Raw genomic sequence first — 18,212 nt, 5'->3', positions numbered from 1 at the left:
ATAGCCATGGTATAGAATGGTTAGCCTATGAAACAAAAATTCGTTGAACAAGTCGAGAATTCTTTTCCCATGTCTTTTTCTGGTGAAATCACAACAATATTGGTTGTGTTTACTGGAAGTTATCAGATAGTTTTTTCTAATCTTTTGAATGATATTGTATATGTATTTGATGTAATTATAATCTTGAGGAAGCAGATAAAAGCTTGTGAAATTAGTTGATTTAAATAACTTAATATTGTATGTGGATTTCCTAAGTTTTATTTCCTATTTATTTTTTGTTTGGCTGTTGAGCAGTAAATCGATGCTTTTGGATTTAAAAAATTGTATTTATTAGCCTTGAGGTTTTCATGTGTTTTTACAAGATACCTTGCATTCATGTTATATTTATGTTTTGATTGTTGTAAAATTCATACTCATGTCTGTTTTGAATTTTACAGTCCCAATGCCAGACATAACAGGTTCCGTGAATGCCTTCCAGTATGGCACACCACTCCCGAACACCGAGCCTTCCAGCCCCCAAACCTGCCTCTCCAGTTGAGTGCCTCATCTCATGTACAGCCACATCTTCATCCAGGACTTCTTCCACATCCTACACCACCTCCACAACCACCACCTCCCTCTCAGTCCCAGTCACAACAGCAGGGATTTGTGTGTGATATAGCACAGGTAAGTTTTGTTACTGTTGCTTTTGGATTGAAGTGTTAATGATTTGGAAATTCTTTTCCAAATATCTTGCAAAGAAAATGAGATTAAGAAATTTAAATAGTACTAGATGTGTACCAAATGCTAAACATGCAAATTTGATTGACATATTTTTGATCGCAAGAAATATTATTTTTTTTAATGTGGCTCCACCCAAGAATGGTTTCTATAAACCATTCATACCATGGATGGGCTAGGAATTTTTTTTTTTATTAATTTTAAATATTTTTTGTATTTTTTCATTTATTTTTTACATAGTCCAAAAATCCTGCTCTAGAGACCAAACATAGAACTTTTTCAAGCTACTGCAGGCCTCTAATAAGTGGAGTGGTGGTTTCACACCAGGCAGTGAAATTCATCTCCCACCTAAAGATGATCACAAACATCCATATCCACAGCGGAATTTGAACCTGCAGCCTGGGTTGGAAGGTGGATACATTAACCACTTGGCCAACCAGGCTGGCAAATGTGTTATTATCATCAAATTCCTGGTACGTATCCTTGGGGGGTGGGGAGCATACAGGATACTGTGATAGAACTATGTGAAACATCACAATATTCTAAGGCACTTCTTTACTGTATTAGTCTGCATACATTTTCTGTGTGTGCTGTGAAAGTCTGGTGTGCTGTGAAAGTTTCACAGGTGTGCTGCAAGATTTTGATATAAAGGAATAAAAATTGATGTAAAAAGAGTTTTTTTTTGCACATTTTACCTACAAAGTATATGAGGAGTCATAATATGTTACATCGAGCGGAATTGTTGTGTGAGTAAAATTTATGATTCTAATGGTATAATATAGATTGATTATACCTGCTATTGTAGATATGCATTGTTGTATATGTTTATGGCTTCCTCCAGTTGTGCAACAATTATAGCATATGCTGCAGTTACACTGTAGCATCAGTGCCATATAAAGATGAGACTGGTTTAATCAGTGAACAACTGAAATGTTTCAGTTTTTCTCACCGACACAGCTGAATTGGTTTCAATTCTAAGATCTGTTTCACTGTGTTTCAAATGTTTATTTTTAGTGAAAACTATGAGTGCTACACTTTTAAAACATTACGAGATCATTAATTTCAAATGATACTTGTATTTTCTTTTAACTGGTAAGAGTTAATTCATTAAACTTTTTTTTAGACTGTATGATTTAAAAAAAAAATTTTTTTTATAAGGATCCATTCAACATGGACAAGTTTCTAATTAAAAAACAAAAATTAGATGAGAGTGAAGTAGCAAGTGATGTTAGTACATCTAAAACCATTGTCTGCCAGTACAATGAAGATTATTTGTCATTTGGCTTTATTTAAAATGAAGATAATCCACCATGTCCCACATGTGTTGTATGTGTTGAAAACTGGTAAATCAAGCAATGCTTCTACAAAATGAAGACATTTGCAGTCAAAAACACTCCCACCACTTGTGTGAGAAACCAGTGGAATATTTCAAAAGACTTGTACTGGAAAAAACTCGCCAGGCAAAATGGACCAAATTTGTGGTGATATCAGAAAAAGTGCAAGAAATAAGTTATGTTGTTGCTGACATTGTTGCCATAAAAGACGAAATCTCACACAATTCACCGAATCTGTAATTTTATCTGTAATTTCATGGCATGCTGTAAAATTGTAAATATCATTATTTAAATTAAGGAGATATTATTAAATCCCACATTGTTTTAAAACCGAATAAGAAACTCAAAGATTGGAATCAGAGAGTTTCATGCCAAATATAGTATAATAAACTATAAAAGTATCGGTGACTACTAGGGTGAGCTAATGCATGTAGTCCAAGTACATAATACAAACTCGGGCAACTTGCAGCAAAGGTGGTAAAGTTCTGATCGCTATTCTTGGTATTTTCCATAATGTAAAACACATTTCCTTGGAAATGTATGCTGTTATTACATTATGGTGGGAGGTCACTACCCAGACCGGTTTCAGCCTTTATTGAGGCTTCATCAGTGAGTAGCTAGACCAAATTAATACCAAAGGGTATAGCGAAAAGAACTTATATACTCTGCTATATGAGTTTGTACTACGTACTTGGACTACTTGCATTAGCTCACCCTAGTAGTCGCCAATACTTTTATAGTTTATTATACTATATTCGGCATGAAACTCTCTGATTCCAATCTTTGAGTTTCTTATTCGGTTTTAAAACAATGTGGGATTTAATGATATCCCCTTAATTTAAATAATGTTTATATCACCGAAATGAAGCCTATTGGCTCTTTATATTTAAGTAACTTAATGGGTAACTTTTTGACAACTCATATAGAAGAGTATATAAGTTCTTTTCGCTATACCCTTTGGTATTAATTTGGTCTAGCTACTCACTGATGAAGCCTCAAAAAAAGGCTGAAACCGGTCTGGGTAGTGACCTCACACCATAATGTAATAACAGCATACATTTCCTAGGAAATGTGTTTTACATTATGGAAAATATCAAGAATAGCGATCAGAACTTTACCACCTTTGCTGCGAGTTGCCCGAGTTTGTACTACGTACTTGGACTACTTTCATTAGCTCAAGCTAGTAGTCACCGATACTTTGATAGTTTATTATACTATATTCGGCATGAAACTCTCTGATTCCAATCTTTGAGTTTCTTATTCGGTTTTAAAACGATGTGGGATTTAATAATATCCCTTAATTTAAATAATGTTTATATCACCGAAATGAAGCCTATTGGCTCTTTATGTTTATGTAAATATCATGTTTGGTGAGGAATATGAAAAGGAGGTTTTAAAAATCCCTATGTCAGATAACACCATTAGTTGATGTATTCAGGATATGTCTCAAGATGTTGAGCTGCAAGTGATAGCTCACATTAAAGAAGTCAAAATGTTTGCTATTCAGCTGGATGAATCAACTGATGGAAAAGCTCAACTATTAGCATTCAGTAGATTAGTTTATAATACAGATATCATAGAAGTTTTTATTTTCAACCACTCCTGGAAACAACAAAGGGCCAAGACATTTTTGATGTTGACAATTATTTCAATTCTCACAACTTGTCTTGGCCATCGTGTATCAGTATTTATACGGATGGTGCTCGCTCTGTCGGGGAGTGTAAAAGGATTTGTCATGCAGGCTCAACAAAAGAACCCCAAAATTGTTTTTACTCATTGTTTTCTACACAGAAAAATACTAGTTTCAAAACCTATAAATTAAAGATGCCAAGAAACTATATTCTTGGTTTAATCCTTTATCCAAGTGTAAGCAAACACAGTTTGCGCCTGAAGTATCTTCAGGACTGGGCAACTTGTATATAGAGGCTGATGACTTCACATCACTTGCCTTAGTATCCCATAATGCAGTGTTTCTCAAACTTCAGATATCTGCATACCCCTTCTTAAATTTTCATTATTATCAAGTACCCCCTTATCAAATAATAAATAAATAAATAAATAAATAAATAAAATATATTGCATTGTAAATGTCTATTTTATTTGAATTTATATGTTCATGTAAACAGAAAATATGATTTTTTTAATAGAAAACAAAATTTGGAAATGGTTCCTCTTCATTGGTTGGTTCTCTAGAGATGTCAGACGACACACCCTTATTAATTTCATTTGATCCAGATGCAATATCAGCGTTTTCTTTTTGCTTACAGCTACTTGTATTTGCTATATTTCTCTCTTTTGTGGGTTTTATAAATCCAATCTTTAACCAATGATCCATACTTCAGAATTTGAAAGCTAAAAAAAATTACCGTATTTACTCGAATACAACTTGCACTTTTTTCCAAAAATTAAAGCTAAAAAATTGTGGTGCGAGAAATATGCAGGGATTTTCGGAAACTAAAGTTTGCAGAAAAAAACTGAAAAAGGTGTGACTTACAAAGAAGCTCCCACTCACTATCGCTACTTTTGGCATCGAGAACAGTTTCCTTGTGTACATCGTCAAAGTCATCTACCCAAATAGCTTCATCTTCTTTCCTATTATTTCAAGCAAAAATTACCAGTAATTTACAAGACTTGAGATACGTAGAGCAGCTATGAAGAAGTGTGTATGACTGGTGCAGTATTAACAAAAGATCGTGCGAACCAAAAACAAATTTGCATTTCAACAGTTGAGTTGAAATACTAATTCTCTTCAGCTGAATTCCATATTATCTGAAATACATTCACTATGTATTTCTTAGTTTTAACACATTAACGACGGGGTGGTATCAAGTAAAATGGTTTTGCTTGAGTCTATACAGCAGTTTCTGTTGGAGGGGGATGTGATTCATTAGTTAGTGCCGTTTTCATCCCAGTTGTCTCTAATTCACTATTTGTTGAGAAATATGATTTCATGCGTTAATGATGCATAGCCGAAAATTGCCACATACCCCAGGAGGTACACATACCACACTTTGAGAAACACTGCCATAATGCAAAGCACATATCCTTTCAGACATGTATAATGCTATGCATTATGGGAAGGGTCACTACCCAGACCAGTTTAGACTTTTATTGAAGCCTCATCAATAGAGGCCAGACCCTGAAGCGATACCAAGTTGAAGTAATGAAGAAGCCATATTTCCAATATACGAATAGCCAAAAGGTGTCACACCTTATTAATTTCAAAAATTTCAATAGTTTCAAAATCATTAGTACCTGAGCTGACAAGATGAGACATTCAAAATCATTAATTAATTATGTCAAAAGTAGACCGTTACAATCGAGTTTTTTGCAGCACTATGTTCCCCAATGGAAGCTTCTCACGTGCAGCTGCTAATACATACAGAAGTGAGGTGGTTATCTCGAGGATAAATTCTTTCAAGGTTCTGTGAACTAAAAGAGAAGCTTCTAACTTTTTTGACAATTCAACAATCTGAGTTAGCTGATTTTCTTAGCATTGAGCTGTGGTGCAATAAGGTTGCATTCGTTCCTTGCTGATTTTTTTTCAAGCTTTGAACACTCAATAAAAGTATGCAAGGAAAGTATGAAAATATTCTTATTTGCAATGACAAAATTAATGCTTTCAAAGAAAAACTAATGCTTTGGGAAACAAGAATCAGAAGAGAAAGCACAGCAGAAATGTTTCAGCTGACAAAAAGTTGCAGACTGGCTAACTTGCTAAAAATCTTATAGATTTGATTTTACAAAGTTTAATATTGTTTAGCAAAAATATTGAAAAATGTTTTCCCTCACTTGATGTATCATCCTTCGATTAGTTAAGAGATCCATTTGTCTTAAGTGCATGTCAGTTAGCAAATTTAAACACTGCAGAAGATGACGAGCTAACGGAAATAAGGAATGACAGAGGATTAAAATTTAGACATTCAGCAACAGATACTATTTCATTCAGGTTGTCTCTTCAAAGTGAATATCCCATTATCACCAAAAAGGCAATTGAAGCACTTCTTCTTTTCTCCACTTCATATTTGTGTAAAGGTGCCATCTATTGTAAATTATCTTTGATTGGAACTACAGTTTAAATCCTGTCTAGGACAAGAGAAACATTTATAATAGCTTTACATCGGCAGTGAGTTGACTAGTCTCATACAGAAGGGACAGTTGTTTTTTTCCTCCTTCCTCTTCCAGAAATTAGGGTGTTTTTCTCCCTGAAAAACACCCTAATTTCTGGAATTAGGGTGTTTTCCAGGGAGAAAATTAGTGTATGTTCACTAGCAAACTCCCAGGTTTGCTAGTGAACATACACATGTTCACAATTGGTATGATTAAGTGCCTGATTGTTAACCAGAATTAGGTTTATGTAAACTTGGTTGTAATTAGCAATCAAGCTTCATATCTAAAAGGGAATGGGATACAAAACCTGAAACTTTCACGACTCATTATATTTACAGTAATTATCATGTATTATCTAATATATAACTTGATATTACTTCAATGATATTTTAATGAAACTTAAAGTTAATTATAATATTTAAAAATTTAAATTTTGAACTTTTGTATTTTCTTTACAGGTACCGGTATCAGTTACACCTTCTTTGTCCCCTCAGCCTCTTCTTTTATATAGCAGTCCAACAGATGCTATTGGACATGTATCTCTGAACTCAGCATATTTCAATCCTCATGCATGTGGTGGACCAGCTATTACTTCAGGTCACCAAGTTTCAGCATCATTTTCCTGCACCTGTTGCTTTCAGAATCATCAGCTTCATCATGCCGCTCATCCACCTCAAGCAGCTCCTCATCAGTATCCACCTTTCATACATTCTCCAGGTCCACATGCTGCACATCATTTATTATCTAGATTTCAACCTCAGATGACATCAATACCTTCTCCACTAGGTCAACGTTCTCAGTACCTAGGTCCACTGCCTACAGCACAGGTATAACATGCCACTTTTTGTGGGTAGTTTTCCATATTGCACAACGCTGATGTAAGAACTGTTTGCTTATAATGGCTATCTTTAGGCATGATTGCTAAATGTGTGGCATCTATTAAATCCTTTTTTAATGTCCATAAGTAAGGTATTCTTGAACTCTGGCTGTACAGATTTTATTTGAAATTCTAGGTTGAGCCATTTCAGTTTTTGTTTCATTCAGACTGATTGCATGTGCTCAACATTTTCATTTGTTCACTGCTCTGTCTGGATTATTTTTATTGGCGAAACAGTGACAATAATAAAATAGTTTTATGATATTTGGTATTTAGTATCTCCAAAAAGTGTTGTTTGCAAGGATATTAAAATCTGAACTTCAAGGTACACTCAAAAAATTGAAGAGGCAGTCATAGAAAAGAAGATAGCATATTGTAAGTTCCTAGCAAGTAAGTCTGCAACTGCTGAAAAAAAAGAGAAAAAGTGTAAGAAAGCAATGCAGTATGTAAAAGTAGCTGAACAAAACTCATAGGGAAGCTTTGAAAAGAATATTGAAGATTAATATCACAAAAGAAGCAGAAAATGTTTTAGAGTCTGAGTATTGTAAAACGAACCAGAGATGATACATGTGATATTCTGGATATCTGGAATAGTTACTTGAAGATTGTTAGTGATAGAACAATGGTAGAAAAGAAATCTAATGAAGGTATGTAATGGAAGTACACATAACCACATGTCTTAAACTGATTTAGTGTGTCTGCATTCACAACATACTCGGGCAGTGCATTCCACTCAGCAACAACTCTCCGTGCAAAGAACCTGCTTCTCATACTCTTATACAATTTCCAGAGATGATTCTTGTTCTAACCCCCCCCCCCCCCCCATTCTATAAAAAATTTTTTCTATGTCAACCTGATAACAACCTCTGACTAACTTATGTCTCAATCATAATCCCCTCCTCTTATTCGCAAGGCTTTGCAATTTGCATTCTTTTAATCTGTCTTCATATTCCACATTCCAAAGACCTTTGAATCTTCTCCGGACCCTAACATATCCTCATCACCACCACCATGAAAACCCAGTGGCCAAGTCTGTTCATAGTAATTCATATGAGGCTTTATACAATGGAATCATAACCTCTTTCTGTACGTCAGGGTCCTCCGCATCATTGACATTATCCAATGTGATGATTTCACAACTTGTGCAATATGACCCCTGAATTTCAGGTCCTAGTTCACCACCACTCCCAGATCTCTCATTTCCTCTACCTCCTTTAATGTTCCCCCCCCCCCCCCCACACACACACCAACTGTATACTTGGCATTCCATTGTTGTTTACCAAATTTCAAAACCTTACACTTTGCAACACTGAACTGACAGTTTTACTTACCTTCCCATTATTACCATTCTTGTGCTGCCTCCAAAGTGCCTCCTTCTTCCATATTTAATGATTAATCCCCTCATTCATCCATTTTACATCTACCTTATTCAGCCTTTTGACATTTGTAATACATTCACACATTGATGCTGTTATGTATTTCTTTGTCATTTCCCAAGCAGCATGTATTTCCTTACCACTCATCTCCTCATGCCATACTATAGCTCCAAGTTGTCTACTAAGCTTGTCATAATCACCAGCCTTGTACTTCAACACAAATGCTTTCCTTTCCAGAAGTCTGCATATCGGTGGCCACAACCCAAGTGATCACTTCATGATCACTCTCACCAACTAGAGGAAAGTGAGAAATCCTACTCACAGTTACATCCTCTGATGAAATGATCAGATCTAAATTGTTTATATATTTCATCATCATCACTCCAACACCCGCCACATTCCCTGGCCTTTAGTAACATCCAACTAAACATTTCTTCCCATCAACCTCCACTTCACACCATACTGCCTCATAACCATTGCCACTATTTCCCTCTTTTCCCCTCTATTGAAAGAATCAGAACCTTGAAATGTGTAAAAAGCAGCTGGAATAGATAATATCCAATCAGAAATGCTCAAATATAGTGGTAGAAAAGCTTTACAGCTATGCTGCATAATTCAGAAGGTCAAATGACAGGTGATTGGAGTACTTTTTATAGTACCACTCTATCAGAGGGAAATAGAACAATGTGAGACTTATAAGGGAATTTCCCTATTGAATGACCTAGGTAAGATTTATGCAAGTATCCTTGCATAAATCTTACCTAGTTCTCTAAAACATAGGCTAAGAATAACTGTGGAAGAGAAACTTGGGAGAACAGGCTGGATTCAAGCCAAAATGAAGAGAATGGCCAGATGGTAATGGAAAAGATAGTGCAGTTATGTGGAGTTCTCCACAGAACAAAATGTGAGATTGAGTGGTTGAAGAACCACCTGGTAGATGGTATGACAGAATCAAAAGAACAGGGAGATGCAAGAGGAGAGAAAGCAGAATATGGAAGAGTGAAAACATGAGAATAAGGATTAGATTTTGTATGATGATGATTCATTGATAAAAGAAGTGCTTAAGGAGAATGTGACAGAATCCTGTTTTTCTGGTGCCAAGGTTAAGGATGTTAGTGATGCTGTAAGGATGCAAGGTGAAAGAGATGTTTATTTTGGCTAGTACAAATGATTTATCAGTAATATATGTGGTATGCGAGAAGGTATGAAAGAGTTGTTAGTTCATGCAAAAAAGAAAACTTAGAAGGTAATAGTTGTGAGTCTGTTGCCACAGTATAATAAAGGCTAGCTGAGACAGATAACTGTGATCGTGAATGAGTCAGTGCACAGATTCTGCAGGTAGAATCATGTGGAGTTTGTGAGTACAAAACGGTTTGAAATAAAAAAAAAAAAAAATTAAACTACAACAATGAAGGTATATGGAGAATGGAATCTCTGCTTATATGCAGCCAGGTAAAATCAGCTTTAAAAAAAACAAACAATACTATTAGGATCAAAGGAAGTGTGTTATATGTGATAACAATAATGAAAACTTATATAATTAAACAGTGTAGTACTTGATAATTTCACAAATTTTTGGCATCATTAAAGTTGAGATTTGGGTGATGCTAAAGTACTTGGGAACTTTCTTTGATGAGATGCTTATATTTATGAAACACTATTTGGTAATTTGGCATCATTCCCATGGATATGTAATTTATTCTACTACCTGTTTTGGACAAACAGCCCTGATCAGGTTTCTATGCACCTTTCTGAACACCAATCCTAAACAATTAACAAAGCATTTAGGTTTATCTTACTTTTGTATAGTGTCATGTACTTTGTATCTTGTGTATATGTATATTTTCCTGATGATGAACTCGATACAGTGGTTGAAACATTGAGTGTTATTTTTATAATTAAAAGTAAAATAATTACTCTAATGTGTGTTTTTGTTTTTGTCAAAACAAATTTTGGCAAAAACAGATTGTTTTTGCCAAACAATCAGTGACAGCACAGTAGTAAACACTCAACAGGCATGAAAGCAGGAATACATATCTATACTTGAAGTAGAAAAAGCCATCAAGGGCCTGAAATGTGGAAAGGCATCAGGAGTAGATGATATTCGACCAGAAATGCTCAAGTATGGAGGTATAAAAGTCTTATAGTGGCTGATCTGCATAGTTCAGAAGGCTTGGATAGAGGAACAAATTCCAGATGAGTGGAGTAGAGCCCTCATAATACCCATATATAAATAGGGAAATAAAACTGAATGTGAGAATTACAGAGGTATTTCCCTACTGAGTGTTCCTGGTAATATTTATGCAAGTGTACTTGAAAAACAGTTGAGAAGGATTGTGGAAGGGAAACTTGGTGAAGAACAAGCTGGATTCAGGCCAAATAGAGGCTGTCAAGATTAGATTTTCACTTTATGACAAATAGTTGAGAAATCATGGGATTGTAACAAAGATCTGTATTTAAGTTTTGTAGATCTGGAAAAGCCATATGACAAGGTGCCAAGAGAAAAGCTATTCAAAACGCTGCAGTTGTATGTGTCAATGGAACATTATATCAAGCAATACTTAGTCTTTATTTGAGTTTATTAGAATTGAAGGAAGTACAGGAAGATGGTTTAATGTTAAATCTAGTGTCAGACAAGGATGTATTATCCCCTCTGTTATTCATTATCTATGTGGATCACATTATGAAAGAAAGTAGTATTAAACCTGATATCAAAATTGGAGATGTTAATCTTAGCGCTCTTCTTTGTGGATGATGTTATACTTCTAAATAAATCCAGTACAAGTCTGCAAGATTACCTGACTAAATTGAATAAATTTGGTATAGAAATCAGCAGTAACAAGACAAAGACATAAATATAGGAGAAACATTGTGAATGGAGATCTATAGAACAAGTAAAACATTTCAGCTACTTAGGCACGATTTTTAGTGAAGATGGTAAATTAAATATGGAAATAGACAACAGAACAGGGGCAAATTCTCCATGCTTGCTGCACAAGTTCATTACTTGAGAAAGAAGTAATATTTATTTGTTAATAAATGCATGCATTTATAAGCATTCCATTTAGGATTTTATTTTTGTAGACAAAAGACGTCTTAAGTTTGCACGGCAATAATTGAGCTTTGTGTTGTGTATCGAAGGCCAATGCTTGCTTGTCTAGTCAAAGCTACCTTGACTTGCTTGGTTGTGGGAGCTTCCAGGTCCTCACTGCAGCACTGTGATTTCATGCGCATGCATAACCATTTCCGCTCCCTTCATGTCGCCTTAAACACAGGCCATACGCTGCCGAAGTAGCTCTAGCCAGTGAGCTTCAGCCAGCCTTTACAAGTGTGCGTGCTGCTTGGGAAAATTAAGTTACAACCAACTTTTTATGATGATGTTATTGACCAGTTCATAAAGAAGAACCGTAGGGTAGAATTTTTATATTCAAGTAGCTAAATTGAAAAAGATAAATAAATAGTAAAATAAATGTTTTATTTGTATGATTGAATGTACATAAATTTCTACATATATAGTTTTAAATGGTCAGTAATTCATTATTCTGCTAATCAGACTTCAATCACATCTCTCACTCCCTGAATGATAACAAGAGCAAGCGTGAATTTCACGACCAACATTCACGCCTGCAACAGAATCAACAAAGCTGATATGATAGGAAGTCAACTGAATAAATTCATATGGAATAAGAGAGAAATTAGTCGGAACGCTAAATTAGCTATATACAAGACAGTGTTCAAACCAGTTTTAACTTATGGATCTGAGAGCTGGGTCAGAAGTAAAACACTTGACCAAAGACTAGACACTGCAGATATGAGAGTTCTGAGAAAGATTAGTGGCATGAACAGATGGCATCAATGGCAATATCATATTAAAAACGAGGATATTAGGAAAAAACTTGACATTGTCAGCATTCACGAATGTGTTAGCAGAGCTAATCTCAGGTGGTATGGTCACTTAAACTGAATGGGCAAGGAAAGATTAGCAAAACAAGTGTTCTCTGCCAGGTTTGCAGGAAAAAGACCAAGAGGAAGATCAAGATATAGGTGGATTGATACAGCGAAAAGTGCCCTAGAAGATAGAAATATAAGATCTGACATTGTTGGAGTTTTGACAGGTAACAGATTGATTTGGAGGAAAATTGTAGATAGGAAGTTAGTAATGATGTAAGTTTTTCATGTAGTACTATCATATCCCATACACCCTTTGAGGGTTCATATCAGGAATTTGATGATGATCATGTGTTTTTGTCTTCATAAAGAATGCTGGCCACTGTGCACCCTTGAAAGATAGAACTACCTATATATCAAAATACTCATAAAACCAGAGAAAGTACGAGTTAGCTAATTTGTTATGCATAAGGGAACCCAAAAGACTAAGAATACAAGCTAAAAATGGCACTTTACCTATAGACAAAAATAAAGAATTCTTAGTTTGGAAGAACTATTTCTAAAAACTATTGAATAACTCATCAGTGAACTTACTAAAATTGCTTTGCCAGTAATAATAATTGAAAAAAATTTTTTGCAATTTTATAGTGCAGGAATTTGAAACTGCACTAAAAACCCAAAGAATGAGAAAGCATCTCGATTGGATGGTATTACAGCAGAGGCTATTAAATATTTGAGGAAAGGAGCTTTGGAAACAACTGTTAAATATCTTTAACCTCCCTACCGGCCAATGTGGATGAAATAGTGACACCAAATTGCACTTCTTATCCATGTTATTCACTGGGTTTTAGAGCTTCGTATCCAGATTTAGCTCGACGTCTATAGACGTCATGGCCAATTGAGGGGTTAATACAGCTCTAGCTATATGCAACATTTGATCACAATGGAGAGAAGGCCTAATAATACCAATAACCAAAAAAAGGCAATTTAAACAACTCAGAAAGTTACAGAGGAATCACACTACTTCCTATCACACTGAAAATATATAACAGGATGCCTCTAAATGGAATGGAATCACATGTAACACCTCTTCTACTCAAAAATCAAGCAGGTTTCTTGAAAAACAGGACTATTGAACACATCCACTGCCTCAGAAGGATCAAGAGATAAAGGCTTAATCTTAAGCTTCATAGATTTCTCAAAACATCTGATTCACTCAATAGACAAAGTATGTTCAAAATTTTCAGTTATTATGGCATACATTTAAAAATAATCAAAGCAGTAGCAGAACCATAACAGAATTATCATGCTAATGGAGAGATGACTGAGTGCGTTCTTATTTCCGCTGGAGTTCTTCAAGGAGACTCTTAAGACCTTATCTTTTTACTGTAACCCTTGATTATGTATTCAGACTCTACAAGAAAGGTATGGAATAACTCTTGAAGATTCAGCATGACAAACTCGCATATGCCGTCTCTGTTTCGCAGATAATGATGTACTGATTGACTATAACATACAGACTGCCCAAAAATACTTCAATAATTTATGTAAAAATGCAGCACTGATTGGGTTGGCAGTCAGTAGCAATAGAACTAAAGTCCTAAACTATTAGGCTAAATGACCACATTCTGGAAGAAGTAAATAATTTTGAGTAACTTGGTGCCTACGTTGATACCCTAATTGACATAGTGAAAAGAATGGACAAAGCACTTCAATTCCATATAAGTAACTAATACCTGGAATCTAATCACTACAAATACCAGTTCACCTGTACAAAACCATCAGTCAAGCCATATTTACATATGTTGCCCAGACAGGGAACATCATTACTCACCAGGCAATTAATATCATCCGTAGTTTTGGGACAACATGCCTTTGGACAATGCTAGGATATATATGGCAAGATCATAATACTATTGTTCTTGAAGAAAGCTAGCAAATATCCCTAATAAAAACTAAAAGTAAACTGAGTTGGTTGAGACATTAACTTTTATCTATGTTCAGTGTGCTTGCCTGTTTACTGGCCAACTAATGGACACAGAGGAAGAGGAAGACCAAGAAACCAGTTTCGACAGTACACAAGCAAACTTCTTTTTGAAGATGAGGTTCATGAACCATATCTCCATGTGTTTTTGTTATATGAATATTTCTGTGTACATTTCCTTATTCATAAATGAATAATATAATATTTATATTTAATATTTTATTATTCTAGTCTATTCTATACAGTCTGTATTTATATTTGTTTAATTATTTTTAATAATTGATACATAATTTAATAATTATAATTTTTAGAAAAAATCTTGCTGCTTGCAAACATCTGGAAAACATCATCTTATGTTGTTCTTTGACCTAGGCAACTTAGCTGCTCCTGTACTGTGGGTTTACAAGAATGTTTTGTGGGTAAAAGGCACATAATTACTGGAAAACAAAGTTTTAAAACAAGATCCAAACCATAGAGCCCATGTAGCAAAATCTGAAGAAAATACTTCATGGGAAGCATGTGGTGAAGTTATTTGCAAAAGTAGAATAATGAGATTGTTGTGGTTGAGACAGGAAGTTAAAGAAAAGGGGGGAGGAATTAAGCATGTAATACAATACAAAGGAAGGTTATGGCAGCAACATAAGATGAATGGTAATAATCAGTTCCATAAAGGGTATAAAGAACAGGCAATGAGGGTGAGTCATTTGGTAAGTGTGGCAGAAGTGCAGTGAGGAAATGTGCCTGGAAGTTGAATCTGATGTAGCATACTTGTTTAATGAGTCTCACATTGGGTCAAGTTCCAAATGAGTGCAAGGAATGCAAGATTGTACTGCTTCATAAAGGAAGTTGATAGAACTCAATCTTCAAATTATAGTCCTATCTGTTTTTCTGGTGTTGTGGTTAAAGTATTGGAGAGGGAGTAGGATTACTATTTCACTGGTAATTGGTTTACAGAATTAACAACGCATATAAAGTATATTAATTAAAGGTAACTTTAATGAATAACTTCTATATTTCGGCAATGTCACATTGCCATCTTCAGGAACATAAAGATATGGTATGTGCACTCAGGAACTAACACAAAGCAAATGAGGAAGAAAGCAAGAAACTAATATTGTTCCTAAAGTCCTAATGGTGCCCTCTTGCTGGCTAATTTGGCAGTTGGGCTGAAGTTCTCATAATGAAAGTCTCCCAAATTTGGGGCAGTTTCATGCACCCAAATTTGTTGAGGTTAGGAACTTGCAGCTGCAAATTGTCCTACTTTGGCCAAACAGGCAGAACAACAAATATCAGGATTTCAGAACACCAAGACTACATCCGGTTTCACCAGTACAGCCGCTCTGGGCTGGCAGACCATGCCTTGGATACCCACCATGAAATTCGTTGGAAGAAAACAAAAATAATTCATCGCAGCAAGTTTAAATACGAAAGATTATTCAAAGAATCTTCAGCAGCTCTAAAAAACGTTCCTAACCTCAACAAATTTGGGTGCATGAAACTGCCCCAAATTTGGGAGACTTTCATTATGAGAACTTCAGCCCAACTGCCAAGACTACCAAATTAGCCCACAAGAGGGCACCATTAGGACTTTAGGAACAATATTAGTTTCTTGCTTTCTTCCTCATTTGCTTTGTGTTAGTTCCTGAGTGCACATACCATATCTTTATGTTCCTGAAGATGGCAATGTGACATTGCCGAAATATAGAAGTTATTCATTAAAGTTACCTTTAATTAATATACTTTATATGCGTTGTTAATTCCGTAAACCAATTACCAGTTATGTCTAACCAACGTATAAGTCTTACTACCAGAATTACCATTTCACTGTTGCAAAATGTAAAGTTTTAGAATTTGGAAAACAAAGATTGGATATATTGGTGGTTGAGGAAATAGGAGATCTGGTTGTGATAGTGGATATGGATCTAAAATTTAGAAGACACATTTCTAAAAATTGTGAGGACATCTTAACTAATTCTGGCAATGATACTGAGGACAGTGATCTGAAGATGTAATGAGATTCTGATTCCATTGTATAAAGCCCTGATTAGGTTACATATGGACTACTGTGCACAGATTTGGACACTAGTTTTCAAAAGGATTAAGAGAGATTGGAAAGAAAGACAAACCACATAGTGTAGTTTCTGGTCTCTGGAATGTTAAGTACATGCAAAAAATGTTGAGATGTAATTAACAGAGTCTAGTGGATAGGAAGAGGAGGGGGGTGATATGTTAGAGATATATAAGTTAGTAAGGGATTCTTATCAGATTTACTTTGAAGATGTTTTTTTCATAAAATGGTGGGAGATGTGGGGATGAGAAGAACAAGAGGTTATCTCCAGAAGCTGTAAAAGGGGATGGTATTAGCTTTCTTTCTTTCTTGATTATTGTCTCTTTTACCTTTATGGTGTTGAGGGTTTCTATTCCTTATAACTGCAACTGTTATACGAGGATAAGGTGGTTAGCCCTATGCCTCCTGGTGTATCCTATGTCTATAGAAGCATTATGTTCTCAAGGCTGGTTTGCCTGCTTGTGGGAGGAAAAACCCCAGATAAACTGGGAAGGAAAACCCTACAGTCGACGCCCAAGACTGGCTAACTTGGCTATGTATGAGAAAGATCCTAAGCTCCTCACGTTAGCAATGGAAATGGAACCCAGGATACTCCTTTCCCAGGCATATGGTTGTGAAGTGCATAGCTTCTATGCCAACCTCGTGGACGAGGATATTAGTAAAGGAGTGAAAAGCAGATTTTTTGCATGGAGAGTGGTGAATGATTGGAATGCATTGTCTGAAAATGTGTATGAGGAATGATATGAGTTCTGTGTATGATAAAAGGAACACCACCCCCATAATGAGTCTTTGACTTGAAGATGATGATAATATTTATGGCTCCAATCTTGAATTTCATTGAATATGAGGTTATTCCAGTAGCTGGCTTTTTGCTGTTCATGCTGGTTCTTTGACAAATATGGTAGTAAGGCATCCCCAATGAGAGCATTTGTGTGTGTTCATGCATATGGTTTGTCAACACAGATGTTTCTTCTGCTTAGTACTAAATTTCTGATCTGTCTTTACTCCTTCAGTATCCAGATGAATACTTAGTAATGGAGTGTACATAGTAACGATTGGTCATTTTAGAGCCCTGGTGTTCTGTATTTCTTGCAGGTTCTGTGGAAGCTGTTATGTTCTCCTGCCAGGTTGTCTGTTTTTCAGAACAAAAAATAAAAACACCTTTAACATTAAAGATACCAAGCAATTTTATTAAAACTTGGATTTAATCCTTTTTCCCAAGTAAGCAAACAAGTAGGTAAGTCAGATTTGCTCCTGAAGTATTTTCAGGTCTGAGGCAACTCATGGTAAAGGTGGACCAAGCTCTCATCACTCCTTGTCTTAGTATCTCCCATAATGCAAAGCACATCTCCTTGCAGACATGTATGATGCTGTGCATTAAGGGAAGGGCCACTACCCAGACCGGTTTCAACCTTTATTGAGGTCTCATCAGTGGGAGCCAGATTCTGAGATGCCAAGGTTGAAGTAATACAGAACTTTTAAATTTTACCCATACAAGTGCCACAAGGTGCTTTGACCTTATTAAATAAAATTCTCAGGATGAGAGAAAGATGTAGAAAGTTTTTTACACTGGGTATACTATACCCCAACTTATATAGGTAAAATTTGTAAGTTCTGCATTACTTCAACCTTGGCATCTCAGTGTCTGGCTCCCACTGATGAGACCTCAAAAAGGTTGAAACCAGTATGGGTAGTGGCCCTTCCTTTAATGCATAGCATCATATATGTCCACAAGGAGATGTGCTTTGATTATGGGAGATACTAAGGAAAGTGATCAGAGCTTACTCCACCTTTACCACACGTTGCCTCAGACCTGAAAATATTTCAGGTGCAAACTTGACTTACCTACTTGTTT

At 35.6% G+C, this 18,212-nt stretch overlaps 1 protein-coding gene across 1 annotated transcript in view; it reads left to right on the top strand.

Moving 5' to 3' along the window:
- The window catches only part of LOC150106327 (E3 ubiquitin-protein ligase RNF38-like), a 280,906-nt gene that overhangs the window by 130,409 nt on the left and 132,285 nt on the right, over nt 1-18,212 (top strand). The window contains exons 5-6 of the mRNA XM_090393082.1: nt 438-666; nt 6,623-6,991. Of these exons, the coding sequence (XP_090249208.1) occupies nt 438-666; nt 6,623-6,991 (598 nt within the window). The remainder of the gene's footprint in view (nt 1-437; nt 667-6,622; nt 6,992-18,212) is intronic.

The sequence above is a fragment of the Typopeltis vanoorti genome, chromosome 5 (genome assembly GCF_054136105.1).
Source record: "Typopeltis vanoorti isolate ZY-2024b chromosome 5, IOZ_Tvanoo_1.0, whole genome shotgun sequence".
NCBI classification, from domain to species: Eukaryota; Metazoa; Arthropoda; class Arachnida; order Uropygi; family Thelyphonidae; genus Typopeltis; species Typopeltis vanoorti.
This window is presented reverse-complemented; position numbering and strand designations above follow the sequence as displayed.